The 23,313-nt window shown below is 37.3% G+C and overlaps 1 protein-coding gene and 1 long non-coding RNA gene across 8 annotated transcripts in view; one reads left to right on the top strand and one right to left on the bottom strand.

The window, feature by feature from the left end:
• TMTC2 (transmembrane O-mannosyltransferase targeting cadherins 2) overlaps positions 1 to 23,313 on the top strand; it is an 889,086-nt gene that overhangs the window by 183,912 nt on the left and 681,861 nt on the right. For all 7 annotated transcript variants that reach the window (XR_014233387.1, XM_082350739.1, XM_082350740.1 and 4 more), the window contains exon 3: positions 17,926 to 18,754. Coding sequence is in view for 6 of the 7 variants with exons in the window: in XM_082350739.1 (XP_082206865.1) it covers positions 17,926 to 18,754 (829 nt within the window). In the remaining variant the exon portion in view is untranslated. The remainder of the gene's footprint in view (positions 1 to 17,925; positions 18,755 to 23,313) is intronic.
• Positions 1 to 23,313, bottom strand: part of LOC309609382 — a 266,481-nt gene that overhangs the window by 164,110 nt on the left and 79,058 nt on the right. The window lies entirely within an intron of this gene.

A 23,313-nucleotide genomic window follows, 5' to 3' on the forward strand; every position in this document is an offset into this window, starting at 1 on the left:
TTCAGTGTATCCCACAAAGCTACAGTAATCAAGACAGTATGGTACTGGCACAAAAACAGAAATATAGATCAATGTTACAGGATAGAATGCCCAGAGACAAACCCATGCACATATAGGCACCTAATTTATGACAAAGGAGGCAAGAACATACAATGGAGAAAAGACAGCCTCTTCAATAAGTGGTGCTGGGAAAACTGGACAGCTACGTGGAAAAGAATGAAATTAGAACACTCCCTAACACCATACACAAAGATACACTCCAAATGGATTAAAGACTTACATGTAAGACCAGCCACTATAAAACTTTTAGAGGAAAACATAGGAGAAACACTCTTTGACATAAACCACAGCAGGATCTTTTTTGACCCACCTCCTAGAGTAACAGAAATAAAAACAAAAATAAACAAATGGGACCTAATGAAACTTAAAAGCTTTTGTACAGCAAAGGAAACCATAAACAAGATGAAAAGACAGCCCTCAGAATGGGAGAAAATATTTGCAAATGAAACAACAGACAAAGGATTAATCTGCAAAATATACAAACAGCTCATGGAGCTCAATATCAAAAAAACAAACAATCAAGTTAAAAAATGGGCAGAAGACCTAAATGGACATTTCACCATGGAAGACATACAGATGGCCAAGAGGCACATGAAAAGATGCTCAACATCACTAATTATTAGAGAAGTGGAAATCAAAACTACAATGAGCTATCACCCCAGGCCAGTCAGAATGGCCATTATCAAAAAACCTAGAAACAATAAATGCTGGAAAGGGTGTGGAGAAAAGGGAACCCTCCTGCACTGTTGGTGGGAATGTAAATAGATACAACCACTATGGAAAATAGTATGAAGATTCCTTAAAAAACTAAAAATAGAACTACCATAAGACCCAGTTATCCCACTACTGGGCATATACCCTGAGAAAACCATAATTCAAAAAGAGACATTCACCAGAATGTTCACTGCAGCACTATTTACAATAGCCAGGACATGGAACCAACCTAAATGTCCATCGACACATGAATGGATAAAGAAGATGTGGCACATATATACAATGGAATATTACTCAGCCATAAAAAGAAACGAAATTGAGCTATTTGTAGTGAGGTGGATAGACCTAGCGCCTGTCATACAGAGTGAAGTAAGTCAGAAAGAGAAAAACAAATACCGTATGCTAACACATATATATGGAATGTAAAAAAAAAAATGGTACTGATGAACCTAGTTGCAAAGCAGGAATAAAGAGGTAGACATAGAGAATGGACTTAATGACATGGGGTGGGAGGGTGAATCTGGGGCAAAGTGAGAGAAGCATCGACATATATACACTACCGAATGTAGAATAGTTGGCTGGTGGGAAGCAGCAGCATAGCACAGGGAGATTGGTTAGGTGCTTTGCAATGACCTAGAAGGGTGGCATAGGGAGGATGGGAGGGAGGCTCAAGAGGGAGGGGATGTGGGGACATGTGTATGCATATGGCTGATTTGCTTTTTTGTGCAACAGAAAGTAACATGGTATTGTGAAGCAATTATACTCCAGTAGAGATCTATTAAAATATATATATATTATTACTTAGGGAATTTTGAAGTTTACATAGTAAAGATGGGCCAAATTTTGGACAGCTTTGAATACTAGGTCCACAACGTTGGAATCTAATTATTCCTGAATTATTATAGTTTCTTGCTACAGAGTAGTGATTAAAAATAGAAACAAAGGGATCAAGTTCCTTGCCACAAACACAAAGGCAGATGAAATTTGTGGTCCTGACCTCAACCAAATAGCTCTCTGTGATTGGGGAACACATTTAAACTCTATGGACGTCCATTTCCTCACTGCAAAATTAAACATTGAGGAGATAATTTCTGAAGTTCTGGGATTTTACAAATAGAGATTTCTGATATCTAGACCTCTTCTAGCATTTACCTATCTGTGGTTTTATGAGCCTCTCCTGTGGAAGTGATGGTCTTTTATGTTGGATAACACCTGGAGGTTGGAGAGCGTGAGAGCAGGTTAAGGAACCTGGCTGGTGAAGGACTGGAGATGGTGGTTGAAGAGTGGGAACTGTGTGGTTTGGTTGGGGGGAGGGGTAGGCCATAGCACCCTGGACTTTTAAAGGACATAACTTTGAGTCCTAGTTCTTCTACCCATTAGCTCTGGGATTCTGACCAACCCATTTCGTCTCTCGGAGTTCCACCTACCCTTTTTAAAAAAATTTTTATTATTATTATGTTTTTATTTATTTTTGGCTGCGTTGGGTCTTTGTTGCTGTGCGCGGACTTTCTGTAGTTGTGGCGAGCGGGGGGCTACTCTTCGTTGTGCGCGGGCTTCTCATTGCAATGGCTTCTCTCGTTATGGAGCACAAGGCTTCAGGAGTTTTGGCACGTGGGCTCCGAAGCGCAGGCTCAGTAGTTGTGGCCCACGGGATTAGTTGCTCCGTGGCATGTGGGATCTCCCCGGACCAGGGCTCGAACCCGTGTCCCCTGCATTGGCAGGCGGATTCTTAACCACTGCGCCACCAGGGAAGCCCCCACCTACCATTTTGTAAAATACAAATTCACAAAGTTTACAAACAAGGTTTTAGAAAGAATCCCTTGAGATAATATATGTAAAAACATTCTGTAAAATGTTTACTAAACCTTCATAATTAGTGTTACTCCTACTAATAAATGATTTCGCCCCGCATTTCACAGTGAAATATAATGACAAAATAGAATGTTGTTTTCTAGACACTGCTCTCTTCACTAGATGCCGGGGCCTCTTCTGGGAGGGATAAAATGACTTAACAGGTGTTTGAATTCATTAGGCAGTTACACACAGTTCTTTCTTTCCTCATAATATCTGGTCTCTCATGGAAAAATAGAATGGAGCTTAATTTGTACTCACCTTAGCATATCATTTGGATGACCTTCATTTGTTTAGATTATTGAAGGAACAAGATAACGTGGGTTGATTTGATGGTCCAGAATAGAAGAAAAATGGATTTATTGAGAAATATGATCCTCATTGTAAAATTTTTGGGGTGTTTAGGAGTTGTTACGGAACCTGTTCGAGAATGGAATTTCCTGATACTCCTTAAAAGGGAATGCTTGAGTCACAGAGGCTAAATAAAGACTCAAGTATATCCTGTAATTTTTATTATTTTCTGGCTACCAGAAGTTATAGCACAGTGTTACCATACACTGTGGGTTTTATTAATGTTCGATTTGCCCGTGGCATGGGTTGCATGAGTTTGTACACTTCTAAGTGCTGCTGGTTCGTTGCTGTATTGAAGGTGCCGAACTGGTCACATTATGCGGGGACAGGGATAAGTAACGTGTTTGAACAAGGGCGTGTTAAGTATGGCGCCGGAAGCCGGAGTAGCCCGGTCAGGTATTTTAACCAGTCCTTTCCACTTCCCCTTTGCTTCGTCCACCCTTATTGAGTACCAGTCACACACCTGGAAAAAAGCTTCTTGCTTGTCTCCCAGCAGGGTTCTTGGGGCCAGGAGCCAATCAAAATGATTGACAGTTTAGTCCGGGAGCATCCACTAAACCGCAACTATTAAAGCAAGGCAGAATTCCCATAAGACGAATTCTTTTTGGATCTAATCCAATGATAATAATCTATTAAACCAAGTTGTCTAATCTTATGAGTTAACTTGAAAAGAGAAGTGGATGCAGGGTGAATTGCAAAATGTTTGCACGTGGAAGTTCAGTTTATTTCATTTTAAATAATTAGGGCATGGCAATGATTAGTGCTAATTGGAGCTGTGTTGGGCTGAAAGAATTATCCAAATATGTTTTGAAGACTCACTGAGAGATTTTTGCCGTAAATCTTAACTCTAGGATTTTTTAAAATTGATATTGCTAAAAATCAAAGATCTACATCTTAATAAAAAAAATACCAGATTTTAACCAGATTTGAAATCTAATACTTTAATGATAGCTACAAAGGCTGGATGTGCTTAAAAAGGAAGATTAATGGGGAGAGTTTTAATGGCCCTCAAAATAGGTATTTAATAAATGCAGAATTCTTTTTTTTTTAAACTAATTTGAAGTAAGATCAAACTTTTGGGTTGTACTGAAATCTTATTCAAGTGGAAGACGAATACTGCAATAGTTACATGGATTTCACAGTTGTCAAATTCCTTTCTGTTTCAAAATCTTCTTGTGAAGCTGCCTATGAACTTTCTGAAACACCTTAGATCACTTATATAATCTTTAAAAGTTAGTATATGATTAAAATTTAATTTCAAATCTCACAATAAAAGAGGGAAAAAAAAGAAATTAGGTAGATAATATTTACACAAAAATTCCATCTGTTTAGATTGGTAGCCATCACCAATGGGCTCCCAATATTGCATTTTGCCAAGTTGCTTCTGGCAAGAAGACACACTAGGAGAGGCCATCAGAGCAGAATCTGAACTGAAAACTTTCTAGTATTTTCGTGTGTTCTCAAACATCTGGCTCATGGCCACTTGGCAGCTATATGAATCATTTCTGTGTCTGCATAACATGAAACATGCAACTAGTTTATTATTCATGGAGTCAGTATAATCGAGGGTCACCCTTTTGATGATTAATTTCAGCTAATAAAAGCATGCATTTAAAAACGCTTCTTTGATGGTACAGATATTACTTGGTGCTCTTAGAAAAGATATCCCACTTCTTTATAATAAGTATTGCCATCTAGGTTTACTATTTACTTTCCAGAAGAACTTCATTTTCAGAGTAATAAGATGCATAGACGTTGAGCGATGACTCTTCTTTTCACGAGAACTCAAATTATATTTTTCGTCTTTTCTCACATCACCCATCCCTAGACTCAAATTTTGTTTTTAAGGTATTTTCAAATAACTATAGCCTTAGGTTACCGCTGATATCACTACTTTGCTACTCCTCACATCTCTTCCTATATTCAAGGGAACAAGCCAAATAGTCCACCTAAAAAAGATTTGAAAGTAGAGGGTTTTTTGGGTTTTTTTTTCTGTAGTAGATTCTAATAACCATAACTTCCCTTCCTACTCTGATCACTTGAAAATCTGGCATGGGCACTTGTTTATTCTGTTTTCAGTTAGGCAAGGATAAAGGGGAGGAGAGGTGATGACCCCCGTTCTCCTTGCTTAGTAAACCCAGAATGTTCTACTCAGGTGTTCTTATTGAGAATTCCAGTTCTGTTTAATTCTGCTCTGAATGACTAATAATTGTAATGCCTAAGTATGTGCCAGAGTGTTGTCTGGGACTTTCTGAATGGTTGTAATCACCAGATATTGAGAGACGAATTTTAAAAATTGATGGATGTTTTCCCAAGTGAACATTTTCTTTCAAAGACTCTAATTACTCTACCTCAGTTTCCCAATCAAAAAAAAAGTGTTATTTTATACATCAGTGGGTATTTTGCGAATATAGACAAAATCCACATGAGAATTATATAGATAAAAGGCTACATTTTTAACCCTGAGGGAAAGTGAATAATCATTCATCCATTTTGACATTGAATTTACTCTTCATATTTAGCAGAAGACAAGTGTAATTATAGAATGGGAACACATTTATTTCCATGTAAAGACATTAAGCATTAAATTTATGCTTATTAACGAACACCTACCTATTAGGTACGTATGTTGTTTTATATATATATATATGTATATATATACATATATATATATATAAAATCTTCCTTTTCTTATTGGTGTCTTTTGTGTCTTCACAGGAAAACTCCCACACTCATTAAATAGCTGTCTATTCTCTTTGAGAGAAGATGGATGTCTCTTGGCCTCCCCACTGAGTGAAGTCTCATTATAATTTGTCTCTTTATGTTTCCAAAATGCTGGACTCACATGCTTACCTCATTAATGAGACTGGAACGCATCTCATAATGGCTGGTTTGTCTCACTAAAGCCACACAGAGTTAAAAGAATGTTGCTGTTTAATCCATTGGTGCAGGAAATGCATTTGCAATGCAGTTGCCCGTTTGAGGAGAAATGGATGGAAAAAGAGGTCCTTTTCCAAATTCAATTAATTTTGAGCTCTTTTATTTTGATTTCTCCCCCTATTAGGTGTCATCTTAAAGTATAGGCAAAGGAGCTTAATAAGAACCAAAAGTGTTTTGATAGAGAGGTGTCTTCTTTGGTTTAAAGCTTTTTTTGTTTCTTAGGTCACGAAGGCTATTTTCTTCACATATTTTCTTCATAAAGGCTGGATTGTTTCATGGCTAACCTGATTTGACCATAGCGCACTGCCTGGTGGGAAGTGTTAAACCCCTTATTTTAAGCTAAACAAGATTACTCTGAAGGCTGGCATTCAGAGGCTAGCTTTTAGTATAATGGGATAGGGGCTGTGGCACACCCCTTGCAGTTTCAGTAATTGAACTCTTTGGGTACTTCAGTTTCTAATAGTTAGCTCTGGAAGCAGCTTGCCATGGGTACACAAGGAATTGCTAACTGCTTGATTTCCCCATGTTAGCTTAATGAGGAAGACTGGGTCACCATGCCAACCAAAACACCCTAGCTATGTGTTTAGAAGCGTGCTTTCCTTGATATTTGCTTCTTGTTTGGGGGTTTCTAGTAAACTACAGAAGCTGTAGAGTGTCAGACAAAACCCAAACAGGATTTGAAATCGGCATATCATCTCTCATACAATCCATATAAACAACTGTGGTCATTTAACCTGAATTAAATGGTCATTTACTTCATTTTGTTGTTCTATCCTTTTAATTTTGAAGACATGTGAAATGTTAATAGGCACTTATGTTGGTGTTAATTGTCAGTTATTAATATTTCTTGGCTCATAGCTTTCAGATATTGATCTATCAAAGGCCATCTATTTAATTTTGTTTGGTTTGTAGCAACTTTTATTCTAGTAACAACCGTTCTTTAAAATAGACTTTATTTTTTTAGAACAGTTTTAGGCTTACAGAAAAATTGAGTAGAACAGAGTTCCCGTATATTTCACATACAGTTTTGCCTATTATTGACAGCTCACACTAGTATAGTATCTGCGTTGCAATTAATTAACCAATGCTGATATGTTGTTATTAAATAAAGTTCATAGTTATTTCAGATTTCCTTCATTTTTACCTCATGCACTTTTTCTCTTCCAGGATGCCATCTAGGATAGCGTATTACATTTATTTGTCATGTCTCCTTAGGCTCCTCTTGGTTGTGATGGCTTCTCAAACTTTATTTTTGATAACCTTAACAGTTTCGAGGATTCCTAGTCAGATGTTTTGTAAAATGTTCTCTATTAGAATTGGCTTGATGTTTTTTGCATGATTAGACTGGGTTTATGGGTTTTGAGAGGAAGCACACAGATAAAGTGACATTTGCATCATGTAATATCAAGGATGAAAGGTACATGCTATCAACATGACTTATCACTGTTCAGGTTGACCTTGATCATTTGGCTGAGATAGTGTTTTTCAGGTTTCTCTACTGTAAAGTTATTCCCTCCTGCTCCCCTTTTTTCATATCGTTTTATTATATCATTTTTTTTTATCAGTATGGACTCATGGATATTTTATACTTTAGGTTATAACCCAATACTACTTATTTTATTGCTCAAATTGTTCTGGCTTCGGCCAGGGGAGCTCCTTAAGTAAGCTCCTGTGTCCCTTTGGCACTTTGCCATATCCCATGAGTGGGTGCCTGAGTGTGTGGGTGGGTGCGTGAGTGTGTGTGTGTGTGTGTGTGTGTGTTTTGAGCACTTTCTTACTTTCTAGCACTACAAGATGCTCCAGGATCATCTTGTATATTTCCTGCCCCAGTCCTAAAATCAGTACATTTCTCCAAGGAACCTTGGTTCCTTTTATTGGAAAATGGTATTTGAAATCAAGATGTGAACACTAGGTAACACCTTTTAAGGAATAAATAAAACAAAATTTTAAGTAAAATTAAGGAGGTGTTTCAAGTATGCTTAAATGAAAGAAGAATAGATGGTTGTCTTAGGTTTTGTCTCTTTACATCACATTTAAAAACTATTCTAAATGTCCATTTTTACCAATGTTAGCTAGTATCATATATATGAAGAAATATGAGAAGATTTCAAATAGGCTAATAGTTGTGGTTATAATTGAAATAAGAAAAAAAATCCTGTTGTTTCTGGTGGCTTTTTACTACCAAATCGATCCAAATATATTTGATTTTAAACTTCAGATAAATATCCTGTGTCATTCCTTATATCAGATACATGAAATACGCTTCAACACTCTTTGGATTTTTATATAACTATACTCTCCCTTGATGAAAACCTTGTTGGGTAAGTTATAATCTGGTCTAAAAAAATCTGTACGTTTTCATCAGTGAATTTCAATCTATAACTGATTTTATTGAGATGCTAAATATTTTTCTGGATATGTGAAATACTTCCTGATAGATGGCCAAACTTAACAAAGTATTATGGTGTGTTGTAGAGTCAGCTTGAATAAATGAAAAAATTCCTTATAATCTAAAGTGTTAAGTATCTCACCAACATACTTTTTTTTAAATGCCCTTAGCTTTTAAATTCTTTCCTCACAAAGACTGGATATGCCCACCCATTGAACCTCTTTATAGCTTTTGAAATACCAAACATTAAAATTCTTTTATCTTGTCTGTTAGTTGGTATGGAAAAAAGTTTCTGATGTTGTATAGAGGGTAATTATTAATAAGGAAACCCATTTTTCCTTTGAAGGGAAACAGAACTACCTGACAACTTGGTTATGACAAAACTTTGATTAATCACATGAATATATTCTAGAAAAAATATTTCTAATTATACTTTTAGCCATGCATTCCTTCTTGTCACATATTCAGAAAAATCTGCTTTTTGTATTCATGTTTTGGAGTGAGTCTCCAGTGCGAACTATTTCAGAAAGGAGGACAGCGAGGAGAAATCCTATATTGTTGATAAAGTGAAAGCTTATGACTTCAGTGATGAATGGTGGATACAAAATAGGGAATGCTCAATTTTTGTTATGTCTGGATAGCCTTTTCTCTCAGTTATTCTTATAACTTTCAGATACTGATTTTTATCTACGTTATTATTACAACTCTACTATCATTGCCAAGGGCTTAATTTGGAATTAAATGGAACTTATGCTTAAGTAATTTATTTTCATTAGTTTGCCAAAAAGTGAGTCTCATGATGGTTTTAATACTCTAAGGCAGAATGTTTACATTTTTCTTTCATTGAGTCTAAAATAATCCTTTTCAGTTTCCTTTATGTCTCACAAATTGTGAGAGCAGAAGACAGTATTGAAGTTGCCATCATGAGTGGCAGTTTTCCTTGAATAATAGAGAGGGGAGCTGTTGTAGTTGATTTTTGCTTTTCTCTTGTATTATTTCTTTAGTCAAAGACTCCCCATAGGAGAAAATCACCACAGGGCTTCTATAAAGACATCACCACTAATTAATATGGCAGGGTCTTCTCATCAGCTTTGCCTTCATATTTCAGGTGATGTGTGGGAAAGACTTTTATGTTCTATGATAAATTTCTCATTATTTGCTTAAGCTGTAGCTACATTCTTGTATTCGACTAGTGTGTCCAAAGACTAGAGATAAAATTGTCAACCATGAACTTTATATTCTTAGCTGATTTCCATTCTATGATTTACTATGTTTGACAGTTCCATAAAAATCCCTCTAAGATTTTGTGATTAGCAATGTATAATTCTTTAAAATAAAATGGAGATTAGATCTGATTTCCCTTTTTATGTTAAAGAAGAATTTTTAAAAAGATGAATGTATTTGAACTTTTAGAGAAATTAGACTTTCATAAAGCAGATTTATATCATTTTGTAAGTAAATAGTGAATTAAACCATGAAGGAACCCTGTCCATTCAATAATTGACATAGGGGCTTCCCTGGTGGAGCAGTGGTTGAGAATCTGCCTGCCAATGCAGGGGACACGGGTTCGAGCCCTGGTCCGGGAAGATCCCACATGCCACGGAGCAACTGGGCCTGTGAGCCACAATTAATGAGCCTGTGCGTCTGGAGCCTGTGCTACGCAACAAGAGAGGCCGTGATAGTGAGAGGCCCGCGCACCGCGATGAAGAGTGGCCCCCGCTTGCCACAACTAGAGAAAGCCCTCGCACAGAAACGAAGACCCAATACAGCCATAAATAAATAAAATTAAAAAAAAAAAAAAAAGAACCGTGTGCTCTGACATATCTCAAAATGGTTCCTTTAAAAATAATAATAATAATAATTGACATAAAATGTGTCTGATAAGAATTTTTTTAGGGATGCAATCAATTTCCCATTTCTAATGTTACTTTTGGAATGAAGTTGTAGTCAGAAAAATGTTCCTCCAGAACATATGTCATTGCTTTTGTGTGTACTTTTCATGGAGAAAGATTGAAACAAGCAAAAAGTGTTATGATATAAAGGTGACAAGGCCAAGTTTCTGTATATGATGACAACAAGCTATTTTTAAATAGCCTTGGAGTTGTGCAATATTTAATTTATGAGGCTTCATAAGGGATTAGGAGTGAGGATTTATCATAACAAGATTCAAAATGTGTGAGATGATAGGTATAAACAGACTTTTGGTTTGAAGGTCAGAGTTAGTTTAAGAATAATTTATTTGAATACCTACAAATGTCAGAGTGTGTATTACCTTCTGGGGATTCAAAGATGTGTGATTATACCACAGATATAAAAGAGTGCTTTGGGGTAATATTATCATAATTTTGTTTCCCAACTAGGGTGCATTGTGAACTTAAGAGATTTTCTAGCAAAATTAAGGTAAGGGTCACAAAATAATTGTAGATAGATTGAATAGGGACATGGAAAAGTATTTTTTAATTAAGAAACAATTATAAAATTATAGGTACAGTAAATACTAAATATAGAAAATTATAGGAACTAACACATCAGATACTTAAGTGCCTATGACCAGAATTTAGATTTGTTAACATTATTTGCATATTTCAAAAAAAAAAATTTTTTTTAAACCCAAGAAATATAAGTTTAGGCACATCAAATTGTCAAACCTTGTTTTTTACAATAAATTTTGGGAGGCTGTGAATAAATAGCAACTACTCAGAAATTTGAAGCCCCCTTTGTCTCTTATCCATCAGTCCATCTCCCTGCCCTATCCTGTCCCAGAGATTTCATCATCTCATGTTTGGTGTAATTATTTCTAGACTTGGAAAAAAACAAAAACAAGCTAATGAAAAACCTTTACATATATATGTATGCATTTGTGAAAAATAGATGGTATTTTTTCCTGAATAGCCAATATGGTTTTATGATACGAATATTTTACACAATGATTATTCACTAGTCATGTTACTTTAAAATGATTTGGTTTGTTTGTCTTAATTGCTATATAGCATTTTTCATGTTGGCATATATGTATGCATATATATAAATATTTGTATCTATATATATTATATATAGTTTATATATATGGTCTTCCTTTTAATTACCTTATAGATTAGATTATATGGTTATACCATAATTTATTTTCATATTGCTCTATTGAAATTTTTAGGTATTTCCTTATTTTTGCTTTTATAAATAGTGCTGCATTAGATGACATTGTATTTAAATTATTTTTTATTTTTTAATGCTATTCTTGTCTGCTTACATTCTTTTTATTTATGTATGTATGTATGTATGGTATGGCTGTGTTGGGTCTTCGTTTCTGTGCGAGGGCTTTCTCTAGTTGTGGCAAGCGGGGACCACTCTTCATCGCGGTGCGCGGGCCTCTCACTATCGCGGCCTCTCGTTGCCGAGCACAGGCTCCAGACGCGCAGGCTCAGTAATTGTGGCTCACGGGCCGAGTTGCTCCGTGGCATGTGGGATCTTCCCAGACCAGGGCTCGAACCCGCGTCCCCTGCATTGGCAGGCAGATTCTCAACCACTGCGCCACCAGGGAAGCCCGATGACATTGTATTTAGATCTAAGAGGTTTTGTTAGAGAGTATGTATCTAAATCCAGATTACCAAATGATAAGGAATACAAATTATTAATTTTCCTAAACACTTCTAAATTTCCCACCCAAATTGTACAATTTATGTTTTTCACAATGTGTGATAGTTGTCATTTCAACACAATTTCAGGGACTTTAATAACCAATTCTTTTTTTTGTTTTTTCACTTAGGTTCATTTGAAATATATTCTTTTCACTTCAACTTTCATTTTATTAATCAATGAGATTGAGCATCTTTTCAAATGTTTATTGTTGTCTTTTCTCTGAATTTCCTGTCTGTAGTTTCACATCTGTATTTACTATTGGATTATTTGCTTTTTGTGGTTCATACTTAGAAGTCTCACTTTTTTTTTTTCTGAGAACAAACCCTCTGTCTTCTGAATGTCGCAAGAAGACTTGAGTATTTCAACCCTGAATTCTACTTATTCCAAAGACCTCAGTTCCTTTATAGCCTGACTTTCATTTATTACGCTGAGTTCAATTTGTCCCAGAGACTGAAAGAAAGCATTATTTATGTTTCATTATGGTTTCTTCATTTAGAATGAGGAAAATATGCCTTAGACTGTGAAATGAAAGCCAGAGTCCAACAGTATTTTTAGTGGTAGTAATAAGAATTAGACTTGTGCAAATATGTGATGATTCTCAGCCTTGCCTATGTTACAATCTCCTATGGAGATTTTAGTCAGACTAGGGTATCAGTATTTTTAAAAGCTCACAATTGATATTGATGGTCCTTTAGGTTTGAAAACTATCATTGAAAACACTAAGATTTTTCCCCTTCCAAAGTATTTTTCTAGGCAGGGTAGAATACGCAAAGCTCCAAGAGCACATGGGCTCTCATTTCTTCTTACAGGTGTATGTCCAGCACATAGAAGAAGAGTGTCTGCCACATAAAGCAGCCTTAATGATGTGTTGAATGAACTGATTATGTTTTTGCTATTAAATTTCAATCATTTTCTAATGCTCCCAATCAAAGGTTATACTTAAATCATGTTTAAATTTCCCAGACTTTGGAATTCATCTTCTATATGTGGTTTTTACTAGTTTTGACTTTCAAGTCTATGGTGGCAGGTCATCAGAACTCTCATGCCTTATCTTGAAAATAACTGTGTTGAATCAATTTGACGCACCAAGCCAAGAACAAAACAGTGCAGAAATGCTGAGGCTAATTGTATGGTCACTTGGCTCCTAGTTGTAGCTCAATAAAAAATTGTTAATTTGATTTAATCCATAAATCAGAACGTAAGGGTTAAAATTAATAAATAAAATCTTTTCATGCTTTTTTTTCCCCACCTTTTAAGGCCATCTCCACAGGAATAGTGAATGTGAGGTTAGAAGAGAGATTTAGTTTTATCAGAATCCCATTTTTATAGGTGATAATTTTAAACAAAATTCTACGAGAAGGCATTAAAGAGACTTGAAAGTTGCAATTTCAGACTTTGGCTACCACTTTTTTAAAGTATCAACCTATCACAAGGCTTTAGAAACTCTTCTACTTTAAACATTTAAACATCAATTTTCTTTTACCTGTTAGCTCAGTTTTCCTTTAATAGTGTAATTTATTTAGCCCTTGTAGACTTCACCATTGTGGCAGAATGAGTGTACAGAGCATCTCACTTCACAACCTTTATATCTCTTGGTCTTAGTTATTATGTCAGTTGTTTAAATCAGAGACTGTATGTGAAAATGTTTTAAAATGTAAAGTACTTCATGCTAGTGTTTTATTTTTATGCTTTTTCATTTTTCTCATTTTCTCAGCACTTAGCCTTCTTATATAGTATTTATCGTTGAATAGTTTTCATTACTCACATTTTTATTTTGTAGTTTAGTATATTTAAATATTCTTCCAGCATTATTAAACTAGAATCATTTTATCATATCTTAAATCTTGTTTTATTTTGATAGTAATTTATTAAAATTTAATGATGCTTTTATTAAAAATTAATGAATAAGGTAGTTTTTGTTTTTTTTTTTTAAAGTCCTTCAATCCGTTATTTATTTATTTATTTATTTATGGCTGCGTTGGGTCTTCGTCTCTGTGCGAGGGCTCTCCCCAGTTGCGGCAAGTGGGGGCCACTCCTCATCGCGGTGCGCGGGCCTTACACTATCGCGGCCTCTCGTGTTGCGGAGAACAGGCTCCAGACGCGCAGGCTCGGTAATTGTGGCTCACGGGCCCAGCCGCTCTGCGGCATGTGGGATCCCCCCAGACCAGGGCTCGAACCCGCGTCCCCTGCATTAGCAGGCAGACTCTCAACCACTGCGCCACCAGGGGAGCCCTGAATAAGGTAGTTTTGCCTTATGACATTTCTATCTTTAGGAATCAGATAGAATTATGTAATTATTAAGGCTAACTTCTTCTGGAGTTTCACGCCAGCAAAGAAACCTGATTAATTTCCCTCCCCAAGGTTCTCTTACTCCCTTGCTTTTCTTGCCTGATTACAGCTTGTTTTTTGTAATGCCTTCTTCTTTCTGCTCATCTTCTCTGCTTACCCCCACCAGAAGATTCTGTAATAGAATGGCCCTAATTGCACTTAGAACACTTGGTTAATACTTAGTTACAAAATGGACTTTTGGTACAAATTCAAAGTTGAATTGTTTTTCAAGATCTGTCTCCTTTATGATACCTTGATACCTGGCCTCATTTGTCTTTGTCAAATGATGTGTTTCTCTCTTGCATAATCTAAGAATACTCAGTTTCGTGATTGATCCAACAAGTTATGACAACTTTTAACATATGGTTTTATGCATTTTTTTCCCCCTAAAATCAAGAAATTTTAGGACTTTTGCTAGGTAGAATTTCAGGGGAGCAAAAGAATAGTTTGCAAAAGATATTCTTAGATGAAAATGAGTCTTCAAACATTGCATTTTGATAGGGCAGACCTGAAATTGAAAGCTTGGTGATGAATGAACATATTACTCCCCCAACCGTTAAAAATTCCATATAACATTACATGAATTAATTTTGAGCAGCAGTCTGCCACAAATGTTTTTAAAACACTGAGGCAGTTAATTCTGTGAATTTAGTGATACTGTGATACTATATTAATGAACAATTTCTATTTTGGGCATCTTGAGTCTGAGGTACCTAAGGTGTCTGTGACTGTGCCCAACAGGCAATTGGATAAATGACCATGGAGATGAAGGAAAGTTAAGGTGGTGTCATTAGTATTTACTAATAAATTTTAAAATCACGATCCTTGCTGAGATTATTCGGTTCAGAGTAGAGATGGAGCAGATCATCCGTGATGAGTTCTGTGGCTTCCAGCAATTAGAGTTGGGGTGAACAAGAGAGAGTCAGAGGAGGAGAGGCCAGTGACAGTTTAATACAGACACTGTTTTAATAGAACTTGTACATGCTCAAAATATATTGTTTTGTGGACTAAGATTTTTTTCTTTTTGGGGGGTATAATTGACATTTAACATTGTATTAGATTTAGGTATACTACATGATGATTTGATACATGTATATATCGCAAAATGAGTACCACAGTAAGTTTACTTAACATCCATCGCCACAGACACACAAATTTCTGTTTTTTTTCTTGTGACAACAACATTTAAGATCTATTCTCTTAGCAACTTTCAAATTTGCAATACAGTGTTGTTAACTATAGTCACCGTGCTATACATTACATCCCCACGACTTATTTATCTTATAACTGGATGGTTTTTTTTACCTTTTGACCACCTTTATCCCTTCAACCATTTTGCCCATCCCCCCAACCCCTGCCTCTGGCAACCACCAATCTGTTTTTTTTAATTTATGAGCTCAGTTTTTTGCTTTTTTAAAAATATTCCACCATAAATGAGATCATACAATATTTGCCCTTCTCTGTCTGATTTATTTCACTTAGCGTAATGCCTTCAGGGTCTATCTGTGTTGTTGCAATTGGCAGGCTTTTCTTTTTTATGGTTGAATAATATTCCATTGTATATATGTGCCACATTTTCTTTATCCATTCATCCATTGATGGACATTTGGGTTGTTTCTATGTCTTGGCTATTGTAAATAATGCTGCAGTGAACAGTGATCATGGGTGTGCAGGTATCTTTTCAAGATAGTGATTTAGTTTTCTTTGGATAAATACCCAGAAATGGAATTACTGAATCATATGGTAGTTCTATTTTTAATTCTTTGAAGAGCCTCAAAAATGTTCTCCATAGTGGCTGCACCACTTTACATTCCCACCAACAGTGCAAAAGTGTTCCTTTTTCATCACTTCCTTGCCAGCACTTGCTATTTCTTGTCTTGTTGACGATAGCCATTCTAACAGGTGTGAGGTGATATCTCATTGTGGTTTTGATTTGCATTTCCCTGAGGATTTGTGATGTTGAGTACTTTTTCCTTTACCTATTGGTCATCTGTATATCTTCCCTGGAAAAATGTCTGTTCAAATCCGCTGTCCATGTTTTAAACAGATTGTTGTTTTTTTCTATTAAGTTGTATGAGTTCTTTATATATTTTGTATATTAACCCCTTACCAGACACATGACCTGCAAGTATTATCTTCCATTCCGTAGGTGGCTTTTTTATTTTGTTTGATGGTTTCCTTTGCTGTGCAGAAGCTTTTTGGTTTGATGTAGTCCCACTTGTTTATTTTTGCTTTTGTTGCCTTTTATAGATTGTTTTTTAAACTAAATATTTGGCATATTCTTTGCATGGTTCCAAGCACATTTCTGAATGTCTTTGAGGAAGATAGTTTTATATAGTGCCAGAATGTGTGCAGTAAGAGATCACATTAGCAGTGGATCGTTAAAGTTGGGATATGGTGTCCATCCTTCCCCCTTCCCCACTGCTTCTTCAGGACTTAAATTATTTGAGGTCACTAAATTCTTATTCAGGTTGAAAGAGTTTGCCAGAAATTTCTCATTAACAGGGATGCCCTTTGGCCTTCCTCTCACAATTTTCTGTCTTTCTCTTGAAATAAGTCCATTATTAAAGTCATCTTATTTTTAAAAAGTTATCATCGACATGAAAATTTTAGAATTCACGAGGAGTCTTATTAGATGTTTACTGTCACTGATGTCACTGAGAGCACAGGGTAGCAGATGATAACCCAGTTTATAAATTCTGCAAGGAGATTCAAGACTATTAAATGGGGACTGGCACAGACATACCATGGTTTTTACTATCCGAAAGTAGATTGTTCCTGTGAAACCTTTTGCAAGCCGAAATGGCTTAAAGCAAATAAGCTATTACCTGAGGGCACATCTTGCTTAGGGATGTACCAGATAAATCAAGATAAAGTGCAAATGCTCACAGAAACAGTTTAAAGCTATGGCAGCTTGATGCTGAGTATAGCTCCTGGGGAAGGAGCTTGGAGGTGCCGCTCACTGGGGTACGCACTGCCTCTGTAGATGGCTCCCTGCAAAAACAAATGCTGAACCTATTTTCACTTTTCACCTTTTTTGTAAAAGTGAAAATCCTCTTTGCATGTTGGTTGTTGTTAATGAAAATAGGTACTAATTTAGGTCTTTTGTAAAAGCAAGGTGGCGTAAAGTGAACTTTTGAAAAGCGGGGATACCTGTAGCTAAATGCGATTGAGCCATGCAGAATCCTGTCATACTCCATATTTTTTGGCACGTCTGCTCTTTGTTTTCGCCAGAATCTAAACTATAAAATGAAAGAAGACATTTATTAGATGTCTACTATATCCCATATACAGTGCTAAGTACTTCCACTTTGTAGTCTGATGTTGACCTGACACCAGTTTCGGGAGGGAAATGTATTCAACCTGTTTTATAGAGGTCAAGAAATTGAAGCTTTGGTTATTGGTATTTAGAGAGGAACAAGAAGAAAAGATACTCATCAAAAGTTATATGCAGAGTAGAATTCCATAGTCTATTTTTTTTAAGCTTACAGTATCTGTAAGCATGTTTAAAGGAGATGGAAACGAAGTCACGTATTTGAAACCTAATGCTCTGTTTTTAGTTGCCCATTTAAAGTATTTTTCATCTCTAAGTGTTGTATTCCTATGTTGTCTTGATGATGTTCTTAATTTTTTCCCCCCCTCTCTTTTGGTTTCAGAGGAAGAACTTGTCTCTTTTTCTCAGCATTAGCTTGTTAACTTTCTGGGGAACTTCCCTTTTGGGTGCCCGTTTATACTGGATGGGAAACAAACCACCAAGCTTTTCCAACTCTGACAACCCAGCTGCTGATTCGGATAGCCTCCTGGCTCGGACACTTACCTTCTTCTACTTGCCAACCAAGAACCTTTGGCTATTGCTCTGCCCAGATACCCTCAGTTTTGATTGGTCAATGGATGCCGTGCCTCTGCTCAAAACAATTTGTGATTGGAGAAACCTACACACTGTGGCCTTCTATACTGGACTCCTCCTCCTTGCCTACTATGGTTTGAAGAGCCCAAGCGTAGAAGGAGACTGCAACGGGAAATTTGTAACAAATGGCAAGCAGAATGCAAATGGACATAGCTGCCACTCAGAGGTGGAGTACCGGAACTCAGAGATTAAGCCCAGCTTTCCATCCAAAGTAGAAAATGGCATTAAAAATAACGTGTCACAGAGAACACGGCTTCCTTCTACAGAGAACATTGTTGTTTTGTCTTTATCTTTGTTAATAATACCCTTCGTTCCTGCCACGAACCTGTTTTTCTATGTTGGCTTTGTAATTGCAGAGCGAGTATTGTATATCCCTAGTATGGGCTTCTGCCTCCTCATTACAGTGGGTGCGAGAGCCCTTTATGTCAAAGTCCAAAAGCGGTTTCTCAAGAGCTTGATTTTTTACGCTACAGCTACGTTAATTGTTTTCTATGGACTGAAGACGGCGATCAGGAACGGAGACTGGCAGAATGAGGAAATGCTGTATAGGTCAGGGATAAAAGTAAACCCAGCTAAAGGTAATATTTTATTTTATGCTTTTGCCTGGACGGTGTACTTTTTCTGCCTTTTTATATCTTTGCTTCTTGCCTTAAAACACACAGTATTAAGGAAGAAGAGGTTCTTTTACTCAATACTGATAATTTTTGTTTTTTTTAAGCGAGGGAGCAGTACCATTATTTTAGAAACATCCAGCATTCCATATTTGGAACAGGGAAGTGTTTTCCTATGTTTCTGACTATACTTGTCCAGAGGAATTAGAGCTCCTATTGTGTAAAAATACTGACTATCGTAAGAATTTAAAAAAGGGCTTGGTTTCCACATTCTAAAATACTGATACGGACATCATCTCTTTTCATCATGCAATGAAAGTCACGTTATCCCACGTAAGTATAGTTTAGCTCTTCTCTTTTCCAAGCACCGCCTGAGGAAATACCACGAGGCTTACACTGATATCTTTAAAAGATTTGGAGGTAAGGCCACCTCTGAACCTTGACATGGTGTCTATAGGTATCCTCAGTATGTGTGCGTGCAAGTGTGAGTCACCCTTAGCTTTGCAGAGACTAAATAATCTGGGTATTGCCAAGCAGTTCGCATATTCTTATTTGAAAGTCCTTAAGTCACTTAAGGAAATAAACTTTTCACTATACAAGGAGAAGATGGAGCATATTTTTCATTACTGCTTTTGATTTAAATTATTTTAGTAAATCTCAGAATTTATTGCTTGAGTAGAAAGTAGCCTTTAAAGCATAAATGAATAGTCAAAAGCTGTTAATTCAGTGATCTCTCTGGTTTAGGCAATGAATGATGAGAGAAGCTAGAGAGCAGTTGAATGAAAATAAGTGTACATTTTAAGTGTAGAAATATACCATAGTAAATAGTGCCAAAGAGTCTTGTTCTTCATAAGGCATTTTTTAGTGTTTTACCCTTTAAATTATGGTTGCTTGCATAGCATTTGAACTGGGCTTTTTCCACTTTTTCCAACACATTTCTGTACCAGTTATTCAAATACTGAATGTGTGAAACTGTTCCTAATGAATGGAATGGCCTGCTGATATGTATCAGGATATATATATATCCAAAGATCTAGATGCCCCAGAAACAACTCTGGCATCCCTATCGATTACCAATTAAGTCAAGGGTTCAGTGAACCACTACTCATTTCTTTCAGCCAAGGGACTAATTGTTGGTACTTATAATGCTTAATAGATTGCAGAGATTTTAATGGGAGTAGAAACATTAAAATTGAGCTAATACAGAGCATAGAATTTCTCAATTCTCTTGGAAAAATCTTTACCATGTGGCGTTTTAGGTAGTGAGTGCAGCACAGTTTATTGAATGCCTGAACCCCAATCTTGCTGTAAAAATTGTTGCAATCAGTTCTCACAGAATGCTTTTCAGCTAGTTTTTCTTCACTGGTACATGTAAATATATAAAACAAGGCTATGTTGCTAGTTTATTTTCCTGCTGTTTGAAAGAGATACACGGTAAGGAATTAAAAGAAAAACCCCAGCATATTAATTTCATCACAGGGTTGTTCTAAGGATTTGCTAAATGTATTGCTTAAGTTTCAGGTTAAGCTACTGTAACAAAGAGCCAAGATAACAGTGGCTTAAATAAGATAGAAGCTTTATTCTTTCATGTGACAATCTAAGCCTGTGCGGTCCAGCGCTGATAAGATGGCGCCGTGGGTTTTCTGGACCCGTGCTCCTTTGCTTTTGTTCCCTTGCCATCTCAGTAGTGTCACCCTGTCCGAGTGGTCCAAGATGCCTCAGCATCACATCAGCACTTCAGCTAACAGGAAGAGGGAGAGAAAGGGCAAATGGTGGGTGTTCCCATTCTCTTTAAGAGCATATCACAGAAATTGCCACACCATGCTTGCTCCCAGACTGTTGGCCACACCTAGCTACAAGGAAGGCTGAGAAATGTTATCTTTATTTTGGGAAGCTAAGCACCCAGCCAAATTTTATTACTCTTGAAGAAGGGGAGGGCAGATACTGAGATGCTAGTGTAAGTAGCAGTCTCTGTCCCAGAGTAAGCGAAAGCATTTTGTAAACTCCTAGATATTTTCCAGCATTAGCTACTGTACTGCTGACACTTATGATTCTGATTTTGCTGAAGTTATTTTGGTGACATGGTTAAGATGACTGATCATTTATTTCTTCATTCATCCATTTACTCAGTAAAACAATTATTAAGCATGTCTTTGGTTTCTGATATATTTCCATGTCTCCTTCTTAGTACTTAAGAAGTGCTATAGTATTTAGGTACTCCAGATTTTATTAGTTAAATGAGTACACAGCTGACCAATAGTATAAATCTTTTGAGACATCAGAAATTGAATTCCTGAATAATGCCCCCTCCCCAACCTGCTCCCCAGCCAGCTGCTTTACTTACAGCATTTACCATCTCAGTTGGTGGCAACTCCATTTTCTCAAAAGCTCTGACCAACACTTAGGAGTCATCCATACCTCCTCTTTTTCTTTTGCCCCCTACGTCCATTTCATCAGCAAATCCTCTCTGCTCTGTCTTCAAAAGTACATCCAGAACTTGACCACATTTTACCCCCTCCACTGCTAACATCATGGCTAAAGTCACCATCATCTTTCATCAGATTGTTACTAAAAGCCTCTAAAGTAATCTCCTTGCTTCTATCTTCTTGCCTTTTAGCATGCTTTTGTGAAAGTGGGACATGATGTATCAGGTAGTAGGAACTTAGGTAAATAGGCTTAATGTGAGTTTTAATGTTAATCTGGCTCTGAGTTGGGCGTGGGTTTAATGTTTGCTGTAGCTATAGGTGCCAGAGGCATTGTATTTCCCTGGTGTCCTTGTTCTTGTCTCCCCTGTTGTTTTTGGGCTACCCCAAGAAGTCGGAGTCTGTATTTTGCATCTCTTTCCGCTGTAAATTCACCATTTTTATAATGGAGCCCTGTAAGTGTGTTGGTTAAATGTAGGAGAAGGGAAGTGTCCTCCTATTTGGTGATTAAATCCTAGTGCCTCTAGGCTGTGAGCTTTGTGAGAGTTTCTTGGCTTTCCCTGTGTCTCCTAGTTGGGACAGGAGGGCCAAAGCGGATGGGGGTGATAGGGAGGACTGTCCCCCACAGCTCTGGGTAAGGCCACTCCCCTGGAGAGTAGACCTTTGCTATGAAGGAGGATCAGGGCTTATTTCATAAAATTTATATTTCTCCTCCTCTTGTAGAGCCAGGAAGGCCTGTTTCTTGGCTCTTCAGTGTGAGAACGGGCGTCCCTGGAGGTAAAACCCACAAAAGAGTAGAGGCCCCTAAGACCGTGGCCTCCAGGAGTTTCTCCCTCTTACTGAAGCTCTTCCAAAACTCAGCTTCCAGCAACTCCTCTCAAAATCGCCAGTTACTTGTTCCTATCAGTTTCTGCTCCAGGTAATCTCATCTCTGCATGACTGGATTTTCCAGTCTCTCCAGATTTCCTGGTGATGGTTTGCCCAGTGACCTCAATTCACTGATGGTTCCAAGAAAAGCTGTTGGTTTTGCAGTTCCTTTAGCATATTCTTTTTTTTTTTTTTTTAATTTTTATTTTATTTATTTATTTTTTGGCTGTGTTGGGTCTTTGTTGCTGCACGAGGGGTTTCTCTAGTTGCGGCGAGCGGGGGCTACTCTTCCTTGTGGTGCATGGGCTTCTCATTGCGGTGACTTCTCTTGTTGCGGAGCACAGGCTCTAGGCATGCAGGCTTCAGTAGTTGTGGCACATGGGTTCAGTAGTTGTGGCTTGCAGGCTCTAGAGCACAGGCGCAGTAGTTGTGGTGCACAGGCTTAGTTGCTCCACGGCATGTGTAATCTTCCCGGACCGGGGATCGAACCCGTGTCCCCTGAATTGGCAGGCAGATTCTTAATCACTGCGCCACCAGGGAAGTCCCCAAGAAAAGCCATTGGTTTTGCAGTTCCTTTAGTGTATTCTTGTTGTAAGAATGGGAGTGATGAGTTCCAAGCTTTTTGCATGTCTGAGCTGAACTCCTGCTTCCAGTTTTCCATCCTTAGCATCTGCCTGTCATCAGCAGCCCTAATGATTCCTTTGAAACGTAAACCAGAGTATGGTGTTCACTGCCCCCAGTCCTCTACTGGCACCCATTTCTCCCAAAGTCAAAGCACACAATCAGAGACTTGACACTATACATCTCCCAGCCTTGCCTTCACTTGCTTCACTCCAGCCCTACTGGCCCCCTTTGATGTGCCTTCTCTATTCCAGATAAGCCCGTGCCTCAGGGCTTTGGCACTTGTCATTGCTTCTTCTTGGAATGTGTTTCCCAGGAGAGTCTCACCTCTATCTCCCTCACCTCCTCTAGGTCTCCAGTCCAGTGTTGCATTATCAGTAAGGTGCTTTATGTAAAACTGTCTACTTTTTGAAAAATTGCAACTACCCCTCTGCTTCTGCCTTGTCTAGCATTCCCTATCCTCTTTCCATACTTTGTTTTTCCCGTAACACTTAGGACCATTTGACATACTATATTTTCCATGTTTCTGTGTTTATTGTTTGAATGCATTGTCAGTGTCCATTAAAATGCATGACACAAGAAGGCAGGGAGTTTCGCATTTTTTTTAATGCTATA

The sequence above is a fragment of the Balaenoptera borealis genome (genome assembly GCF_965194805.1).
Source record: "Balaenoptera borealis genome assembly, chromosome: 13".
Classification (NCBI taxonomy): Eukaryota; Metazoa; Chordata; class Mammalia; order Artiodactyla; family Balaenopteridae; genus Balaenoptera; species Balaenoptera borealis.